Here is a 10,447-nt window from a genome sequence, read left to right on the forward strand (position 1 = left end):
GTTTCCTACATCGCCGTGTTGATGGAGATCTGCTTCTGTTTCCTCCTCAAACCAGAAACAGAAGCTGCCGGCATCGGTGAAGGACTGGCGCATCAAGGTCAGTGGAGAGAAGTCACTTTGACTGCCTCAAATTCATAAAATAAAACAAAAATAAAGTATGACATGTATGACATGACATGAAATGACATCAAAAAACATCATAAATAAGTTTTAATTGATACACAGCATCAGTTCTGAGTCAGCTGCTCAGACGGCAAAGTGTCAGAAACATTTCCACTCGTTCTAGATGAGTTTGCATCAAACTTCACAGCCTAAACAGCCGTTCCTCACATGAGGCCTGTTCTGCTGACAAGCACAATGTTAGTATTTTTTTTTTTTTTTTTGCCAGCCACACAGCTCCACTGATAACCCAGTGGTTAAACTGCTGCGGAGGTGTGTTGTGGAGGCTCACACTGACCTCACTGCTGGTGGAAAAACTCATTGAACCTTTTCTGCTTTAACTCTCATATATCAGACAGGTTTCATGACATTCATACCCTTTAAACCTGAAACAAAGCCACTGTATTGTAAAAAAAAAAAAAAAAAAAAAAAAAATTGTTAAAAAATAAAACACGATCATCAGCAAAGAACATTACTTTCTTTATTCCTGAGGTGAAAAAAAAAAAACTCTGTTGATATTTTTTCCCCAAAAAATATGTTAATTCTGTTTTGTGTCTATTTACCCTTTAATCCAGTGTAATGGCCAGTGTAATAACCTGAGAATGAATGCATGGAAAAGTACTAAGCATCTGTGAAGTCTGTGCACAGAGGATAAAAAATCTCCCCTTACACATTATGCATTTAATTGTTTTCACGAGCATGATAGGTACCTTTCTTTGTGTATCAGGGAGATTTTTTTTATTGATTTGCAATAACTTTTAGTGTTTATAAATTGGAAAAAAACAATAGTTCCAGGCAGCCTCCTCTGTGCCCGCAGGTGCAGTGCAGGCGCAGTCTGAGCAGCAGGATGTACGAGTCCAGCCAGTCGGTCATGAGGGAGACCAGCAAATCTCTGGGCGTCAGCTGGAAGGTGGGACTCTGATTTTTATTTTCACGCGCTCATACAAAAAAATTATCTGCACTGCACGGCTGTAATCATGGTACGTTTGGAGTTAATGCAAAAATACTGAAGGCTGTGAACACGTTCTTTGGCTATCTCACCAGCCTCTTCAGATGGAGGGGGTTTGTAACCAGAATCCAGCTAGTAAGACTGGCGAATAAATTATGTTTTTCATTCATAAAAGGTATAGTTAACTACATTAACTTAAAGCACAGCTACACCTGTTTGAAGTGCAAGGAATAGCTTGTTGAGGCTGTAGAGAATTAATTTGCATAGTTATTTATTAGGGATGGGGCGAAATATCAAAATTTAGTGTATCACAGTACATAAATCTGTATGTGTATTTGTATTCTACATTTTATTTGGCTATAGTCACCACAAATGAGACGATTCACCCATCACAGTTTCATTAGATGCAATTTAAAATGTAAGCAAAATGTTGTGCTAAAACTATACAGAATTCTGCACAGTCAAACTTTTGAATTGCATCATCAAGTAATTGTGTTATCTTATTATTTATGATTTGTGATGAATAGGATGCAGTTATTAACATTTACCATTAACACAAATAAGGTCGGTTTGAGTGTTGGTGGCCTGTTTGGATTTGCCGTCGGGGGATCGCACTCCAAGTCGTCTCGCTTCGCCTCGAGTCACACCAAGCAAGACAAGTTCTCCTTCACGAGCCATGAGTTCAAATGCAAATACTACACGTGAGTACAGAGAATTATACAGGGACATACGGGGTGTCATCTGCCCATCTGCTCTTGACCATTGATGACTTGAAGGAGATACTCCAGAAAATTTGAGTTATTGCTTTAAAATTATCAAGAAAGAGTTTTTTTTCTTAAATCCAATAGTGTTTTGACCCAAAGCCCTTCTTATGTAACTTGAGAAAAAGTCATTTTGTAGAATACCTGTTGCTTTTTTCTAAGGACCACATGTCATGTTGGGACAAAGCTCTTTCCACATTAGTGAGGATATCACAGTAATTAGACTGCAAAATTGCAATGATTTTAGTCATTGGCGTAAAACACCACAAATCGATATTTGACCTAAAAGTTATGTCACTAAATGATAAACACGAACTCAGATTTTAGAGGACAGTTATGTCTTTTAAAATGCTATGTAACGGATTAATAGCCAAAACTTTAGTTGTATCCAGTAGTACTGGCATCTACTCACATCTCACTCTGTTACAAACAAAGTCTTAAAGTGTCTTGATCAGATGGCAAAGTGAAATACTCTGAACCTGTTAGCCTGAAAAGATTTCCTGGGTTCTGCCTTCAGTTTCCGTCTCCACTCCACCCCCCCACTGAGCACAGAGTTTGAGGAGGCCCTGAAGAATCTGCCCAGCACCTACGACCACAAGAACACCACCGCCTACCGACAGTTCATCGGCATCTACGGGACACACTTCATCCGCAGGGTTCAACTGGGCGGCCGCGTGCACGCCACCACCGCCATCCAGACCTGCCGGGCCGCCATGAGCAAACTGTCCATGCACACCGTCAAGAACTGCCTGTCCGTCGAGGCCCGCGCCACGATCCATGGCATCACCCCGAGTGCATCCTCCAGCTTCTGCAAGTCGCAGGCCAAGAAGCTGAAAACGGGCAACAGCTTCAGCGGGGCTTTCTCGGACCGGGTCACAGAGGTTTTAGGAGGCGATGGGGATGTCGGGGACCTCCTCTTCGACTCCAACAATAAAGTCGGTTACAAGAAGTGGCTCAAGTCCCTGAAGACAGTCCCAGGCGTGGTGTCCTACCAGCTGAGCCCCCTGCATACCCTGGTGAGGCATAAAGGTTTTTCTGCCTAGATGTTTAAATTGAGGCACTCTGGGCATTTCTGCACAGGGAACTTGAAGAAACTCAGTTTTAGGTAACCCAAGGTCTATCCATGTTCAGTAAGATAAAGAAAACTCAGGTCTTTCTAGAATAAAAGTCCTCAATCCTGCACCTAAGTTCACCCCCTTTCCTGCAGGTTTTTGTCCCAGCCAGACTCCTGGACACCTGAGGCCATTTTACAGAAACATTTTACAGAAATGCCTTGCTATTATAAACACCAACAGTAAAGTGGTAACTTTTCAGATCAGGAGCCAAACTACTTTTACTACAGCTTTTACTACTACTAGTAGTACTACTACTTTTAACTACTCCGGGCTCTAGTTTCGCAGACCAGGCGAGGCGGGGGCGTAGCACAGATGCGCTTCGCCAACTGGGTGTGGCCAGGCGGATTTTCCAAGTTTGGCACGCCGTTCTCGGTGGCGCAAGTACTCCGCCGTCCCTCCTACCGGCGCAAGGGAGGAGAGAAGGCGTGGAGTGGGTTTGACACAGCCGATTCACATTTAACCAATCAAATGAGCCCCTGTCCTTGCCTTTAAAATGCGCTGCGCGAAGGCATAATGAAAGTTTACACAGCTGACATGGAGGTCTATTGCCGCAGGCGGAGCGGAGCTCAGGAGACAGGCGCGGAGCGGAGACCGGCGAGCTGTGCGGACACGTCACCAAAACCTCACAGGCAGGCTTCCGGGATGTCAGGCACATGAACAATGCAATAAATACCGAAAAAAACACTATTCAATGCTACGATCACAATCAGCACATACACATATCTCCATATCAACTGTCCCGTCACAGCTGATGTCAGATCAAAGGAGACTGGCACCGTTTATGCTGATTGTGAGGTTTTGGTGATGTGCGCCAGGCAGCCAAACTTCCACTGCGCCGGCTCCGCTCCGCCTTGCGCTGAAAGTAGACGTGGTTTCAGATGGCGAGCTTTTGGCGCACCTCGGCGAAGCCTTTTGGCACGAAACTGTCACTGCGCCAAGCCGAATCTGTCGGCACCTCCCCTCGCTGCGCCGCCACTCCCATCTCGGCGAACCTCCGCCTGCGAAACTTGGACACTGTCCGCCTCTGCTGTTTCGCCGGTCGAAACTAGCTCTGCGCAGGGTTCGCCTCACTGCGCCACCCCGCGCTGCGCCGGGAAACTAGAGCCCTCAGAGTTTATCTAAAACTAGATATTGCACTTTTAAGTTAGGGAGAGTCTAACAACAGATTTTTTTCCCCCAATTTGGTATTACAGAAGTCCTGTAGGAAACCAGTCTTATCTTACTTTATCCTATCTCATCTCAGGTTAGGAAAGCCTAAATACTCAATCCAGCACTGGTTATTAACCTTTATGTGTGTCTTAGCAACCAAGGCTACTTTTCTCATCTCACTGAGCTAAACCCCTTTGAGTTCCTCCGTGTAACGAGCAGCAAAATTGTTAATTGCTCTTGCAACATTGGTTAAATTGCCTTTCTGTCAATGAAAATAAGTATTTTCTAGAGGGTTGAGCCATTCTTTCAGGTAAAACACAACTTACAAGGTCTTTCCATTTAAGTGAATGAATCCAGAGACCAGTGCCATTCTGTGTTGAAGGTTTAGGGCCCTATCTTGCGCCAGACTCCCTAAACCCGTTATTTGCGGATTTAGGATTTAGGAAGAGGCGTTCCCCCGTAAAGTTGCTATCTTGTGCACCTCCCGCTATCCGCAAAACACCTGCGCTACCCGCTATATTATGCATAGGCGTGTTTTGGGTGTTACGCCAGTTAAACCAATCAGTGTGCCAGGTGCCATTGCCTTTAAGGGCAGGCTGCGCTATCCTAAATCCTAAATCCTAAATCCTAAATCCTAAATCCTAAGGTAGATTTTCTCTGGGGTTCTACTGAGGCTAAAGCAAGTTGGCTTTATATATATATATACATATTATACATTATATTACAGGCGAGTTAATTCGGGAGGTGGAGCCACATGTGTCCAAGTAGACGTGTCACAAGCTTGTACTGATTGAGTAAAATCCCCGGGTCACACCACACACACACAAGAGGCAGAGGTGGAACTATGTGTAAACTAATTTATTGACAAGGTAGATTGGGCAAATAAAATATTAAAAATAAAAATATAGCACAGCTGCTGGCTTATGATAAAACAATAAAACGTGCTGGCGTAAGTGTCCAATTAAATCAGTCTTTCCTCTAAACAGTCTTTATGAGTAATATACTCAGTCCATTCCGGCGACGTCCCGGTATCAGTCCGACCGTGTGTGTGGCGAGGCTCCGTCGGGGCGCGCATTGAAGCCGCCTGGGCGTGCTCTCGTAACAGCCCAAACTTTGGGATAGCGGATAGCGGGTGGTCAGGACCACCCACTATCCGCTATCCCTAAAGTGTGTGCGCAAGATAGCAATTTTAGGGATAGCGCATGAAACACGCCCATGGACACACCTCCAGGCGCAAATGACGGAGTCGGCATAAGGGATAGCGGGTAGCGTGGCCGCAAGATACCGTTTAGGGATAGCAGAAGTTCCTAAATCCGCAATTTGCGGGTAGTGGCAGCGGGTAGCGGGTGGCACAAGATAGGGCCCCTAGTCTCTCCATATAACAACTTAATGGATCTTACTGTTACTCCACGTTCTACACTTTTAAGGTGAGAGAAAACCCCACACTGAGGGCCAGCCTACAGGACGCCGTCAGCGACTACATCCGAAAGAGCGCCGTGTCACTCCGCTGCCCCGCTCACTGCAAGGTTGGCAGAAAAAATAAAAACTGTGCGTGTAAATGTTTGGGACACCGCATGGTCGACTCCAACTGCTGCCCCTCTGCGTCCGGCGTGGCCCGGATGAACGTGACGGTGGTCCGAGCTGCGGGCCTCTGGGGCGACTATGTCTCCAAGACCGACGGCTATGTGAAGGTTTTCTATGGTAATCAAGGAGCCACGACTCCGGTGATCTGGAATAATGACTTCCCCCGCTGGAACTTCCGAATCCAGTTTGGTACCGTGAACCTGCAGAGCAGAACGTGAGTATCTAGTCAACTCTAATCTGGTCTAGGATAATTTGAACTAAAATATCATCCAATCAAATAATCTGATCTATAATAATCTGATGAAAAGTATTTAATTTACTCTAATTATCTCTAAAATAATCTTATCTAAAATAATCAGCTGTAAAGTAATCTGGTCCTAATAATCAGATGTAATATAATCTGATGTAAAATAATCAGGTCTAAAAACATTTCTGATCGAAAATTAGCAGGTCTAATATAATCTAAAATAATCAGGAATAATATAATGTGATCTAAAATAATCAGGTCTAAAATAATCAGATATAAAGTAATCGGGTTCATCATAATCTGATCTAGAATAATCAGATTTAAAATAATCTGGTCGAAAATAATCAGGTCAAGGATAATCTGGTCAAAAATAATCAGGTCTAAGATAATCTGATCTAAAATAATCAGGTCTAAAATAATCTGATATAATATGAAAACTTTAAAGTAGTAAAATTAGGGATTTATTGACATAACTGAAAACACAATAAATCACATTAAGGAGGCAAAATAGCCTCTGAAGGCTGGTCCAGTGTGACTGTAAATGCCTTGCTCAAGGGCAGCGTCACCGTCCCTGGCTGTCAATCTGAGGATTTGAACCTTCCGGCATCTCTAACTCTTTGTGAAGTGACGCTCCTCTTGTTCCTCCCTGCAGCAAAATTTGTTTCGAGGTTTGGGACCGGGACAACCGGTGGAACGACGACCTGCTGGGGAGGGTGTACCTGATCCCCACCAGCGGCCGGAACGTCGGCAAGACCTTCAAGCTGAAGCACGGCTCCCTGTTCGTGTCGCTGACGGTGGTGTGCGGGCCCAGCCTGAAGGGGTCACTGTGTGGCCACTACTCCCCCTCACCGGGCATGGTGGAAGACGTGGAGGACGGCTGGGGTTCGGGGATGCCGGCTCTGCGGTGGGACGCTGGCAGAGCGCACAACACCGTCTCCCTTAGACTTCCTCTGAAAACATAACATGGCCAAATTTTAGATAACGATCTCCTGAAAAATCTGCAAGGCTTCACAGATCAATATTTGCTCTCCTCAGGATTTGATGGGTTCAGCAAAGTTACTAGTTTCTTTTTGTGCCTTTTAGTATTACAAACTTACAGATCTTCCCAGTCTGCTGTGAGCTCAGACAGAGAAATATGTGAATAGCAACATGTCTCAGAGTGTGAGAAAATATCATAAATACAAAATAAATGTTTACCAGCAATGTAAGGGAATACTCAATACAAATCCAAAATACCCTTTTTCCACTTCCCCAGACTGAAACAAGATGTTCGATACCATTTTCACCTCTGTACGCCCAGTGGTTTAGCTCCTGTCAATAGCATTTCATGTTAGTTTAGCATAAAGACACTTCTTCTTTCTCCTGCTCACACACAAAGCAGAGGTGCAGGTGTCAGTAGTAACTGAGAGAGTAAGAGGTCAAAGGTCGCATTCTTGTTGCTATGGAGCAAAAAATTCAGCTACAGCTTGCAAAATACCTAATTAGTGAAGCCCAGCTGACCCGAAGTAACAAGGGGAGATGACGCTGTTGAAAGTAAAAATGACAGGAAATAATAATTGCTCTGCTTAATTGTGAAGAAGAGATTTAGAGTGTCCAAAATGCAGCAGGAGTGGTGAAGATAACTGAAGAAATGTGTCCTGTATGATCAAGGCCTCCAATGAATACTCCAATGTTTTGGAAAAAATCTCCTTTTCCTGACTTCCCAGACTGAGACGAGATGTTGAGACACCATTTTCACCTCTGTGCGTCCAGTGGTTCAGTTCCATTGGTAACGCTTTTTGTTAGCTTAGCATAAAGACTTGATGTCTATGGGAGTCATTAGCCTGGCTCCGTCAAAGTGAAAAAATAAACCTTACAGCAGCTCTGAAATGGTCTTATTTACATAATGGTTTTGAAATACACGTCTTGGAATTAAAAAAAAAAAAAGAGCTGTTTCAGGAGAAGTTAGATGGAGGAAGATCCGGCACAAATTCACTTCTCCTGAAACAACTTTTTTTGTTTGTTTGTTTGTTTGTTTGTTTTTCAAATTCCAAGATGTGTATTTCAAATGTCATGAATCACATGATATCCCATGATCCACTGTGTAAGTAAGACAGTGTCAGAGGTGCTGTAATGTTTATTTTGGAATTTTGACGGAGCCAGGCTAACGACTCCCATAGACTTCAAGTCATTATGCTAAGCTAACAGGAAATGCTACCCATAGGAACTGAACCACTGTAAAAAAATAAAATAAATAAATAAATAAATAAAAAGGGGGGATATTTATCCCCAAATGTTGGAGTATTTCTCTAAGTGTTGTGCCGTCATGTTTATGATGTTTTTTTGTCTGTCAAGCCTTTTGAAGTAAAATTAAAATAAAATGCGAAGAACTGGATTTGGGGAGCATCACGATTTCATACCATCGTCATCGGCACAAGAAAACACCGAGAAGCTGAAAGTGTTCTTACAGTGTCAGGAGAGTACGCTCAAGCATAACTTGAAATTTGAAGGACAAAGAGAAAAAAAGAAACCTCCATCTGCATTTTTTCCTCAGGGTGAAGAAGCATAAGTTGACTCAGAGAAGGAAAAACACATTTTGCACGAAAGGGAATAAGCATCAGTACTCAGGGTCAACACACACGTCAAACATTACTCATTCCACAGTGAAGACAGATTTTTATGAGCACTTGTAGTATTAGCAGTAGTAGTACTAGTCACTGCAGTATCAGTCGTGGTAGACAGTGAGTATTGACTAGTACTTGTAGCTGTAATAATATAATAATAAAGTTGTAGCAGTAGAATTAGTGGTTAATAAGCTATTAGTAGCACAAATAATGATAACAACCTTTATTTAATCAGGTCAGTCCCATTGAAATCAAGATCTCATTTATAAGGGTGTCCTGAGTACACTGCATTAATAAAACTAATAAATAATATTAAAATGTACGATATCAATAGTGATAAATACAAGATTCAAGATTCAAGATTTTTATTTGTCACATGCATGATGTACGGGTACAGCAGCAGTGAAATGCAACTGCAACAACTCCAGCACTGTGCAAGTAAAAAATAGATAAGAATAAAATAGATAAAAAATAAAATAAAAATAAAATAGAAAGTAAATAGAAAGTAAATGTAACACTCCTATATACAATATACAACCTATGTACAACATACAACAATATACAAAACAAGTCCAAATAAGTCCAAATATGTACAATAACACCACAGTAGTAACACAATTTAAAAAATTAAAAAGCAATAAAACTTCATACAGTAATAAAAGTATTTTAACACAATAATGAATTAAATAAAAACAAGTAAAAAAAAAAAAAAAACAGTCAGTTTAAGTCAATCATTAGTTTTTATTATTATGAAGTGCAGTAATAATGGTGGTGATTAAAGATGGATAACTCAGAACGACTGTGCTGTGATGGTCGGGTGATTTAACAGTCACTGCTGACTGAGTAGCACCTCGATGAGGAGGCCACAAACACACACACACACACACACACACACACACACACACACACTTGCACTGAGCTGTGAAAAGTCAGTTGGTCGTTGCTGAAAGAGCAAAAATATTTCAAGAATTCTTTCCTCAAATGCTAAAAATCCACCTTGTTTTGTTTTTCTTTTTGTTTGTTTTGTTCTTTCTTTTTTTAAATCAATCATTTGGCCGCCGATACGAAGGCCGTCATTTATAATTTACACGATGAAGTCCATTTCCCAGCTGAGGATTTGTGGTTCTGTTGTATCTTTTAACCAGTACTGCAGTTTGTGGTCTTCAGAATCAGAATCAGAAATACATTATTGATCCCTGAGGGGAAATTTTCAGCTACCGATCAGCAGAAAAGCAGAAAGATGGTGGTCAATATTTCAAAAGCAAAAGCACGATATGGATAAAAGTCCAGGTCCACCTCCACATCACACCTCCAGGAGCTTCTCTGACCTCCCATCCTAAATCCAGAGGCATCAATATGGAGCTGGTGAGCTCAGACTCTGATGTTGGACCTGGAGGCAGGGAACGTTCTCCTGGCGTTCCCCAAACCCAGACTCGTTCATCAGACCGCCACATAGAGACACCTGGTCGCTCCACAGAACACGTTTCCGCTGCTCCGTCGGCCGCTCGGCGTTGTGCTCGGTGATGTGAGGCTGGCGTGCGGCCGCTCGGCCATGAAGCTCCCGGCGCTCAGTTTCTGTTCTGATGTTGATGCCAGAGGAGGTTTGGAGCTCTGCAGGTACTGAGGCGGCAGAGCGGCGGACACTTTTACGCACTATGCCGCCACCTGGTGGCCGAGTCGCTGTGGTTCCTAAACGCTTCCAGTTTGCAATAATCCCACTTCCAGCTGATGCTGGAATATCTAGGAGGGAAGAAAGTTGAGCAGCTGACTTGTTGCAGCGGTGGCTTCCTGTTCCATCACTATTCCAGCAGCACCTGGAACTCAGTGAGCTCTTTAGAACCAGACGCTCTGTCACTGATGTTGGTGAAGGCAGACTGCAT

The 10,447-nt window shown here is 43.0% G+C and overlaps 1 protein-coding gene across 1 annotated transcript in view; it reads left to right on the forward strand.

Annotated features, from left to right (window-relative positions):
• Positions 1–6,967, forward strand: part of prf1.3 (perforin 1.3) — a 7,997-nt gene extending 1,030 nt beyond the window's left edge. The window contains exons 2-7 of the mRNA XM_030058163.1: positions 56–97; positions 977–1,069; positions 1,673–1,809; positions 2,387–2,885; positions 5,561–5,931; positions 6,617–6,967. Of these exons, the coding sequence (XP_029914023.1) occupies positions 56–97; positions 977–1,069; positions 1,673–1,809; positions 2,387–2,885; positions 5,561–5,931; positions 6,617–6,926 (1,452 nt within the window). The 3' untranslated portion in view covers positions 6,927–6,967. The remainder of the gene's footprint in view (positions 1–55; positions 98–976; positions 1,070–1,672; positions 1,810–2,386; positions 2,886–5,560; positions 5,932–6,616) is intronic.
• Positions 6,968–10,447: the final 3,480 nt, after the last annotated feature.

This window comes from Myripristis murdjan, chromosome 8 (assembly GCF_902150065.1).
Source record: "Myripristis murdjan chromosome 8, fMyrMur1.1, whole genome shotgun sequence".
In the NCBI taxonomy this organism is placed as follows: Eukaryota; Metazoa; Chordata; class Actinopteri; order Holocentriformes; family Holocentridae; genus Myripristis; species Myripristis murdjan.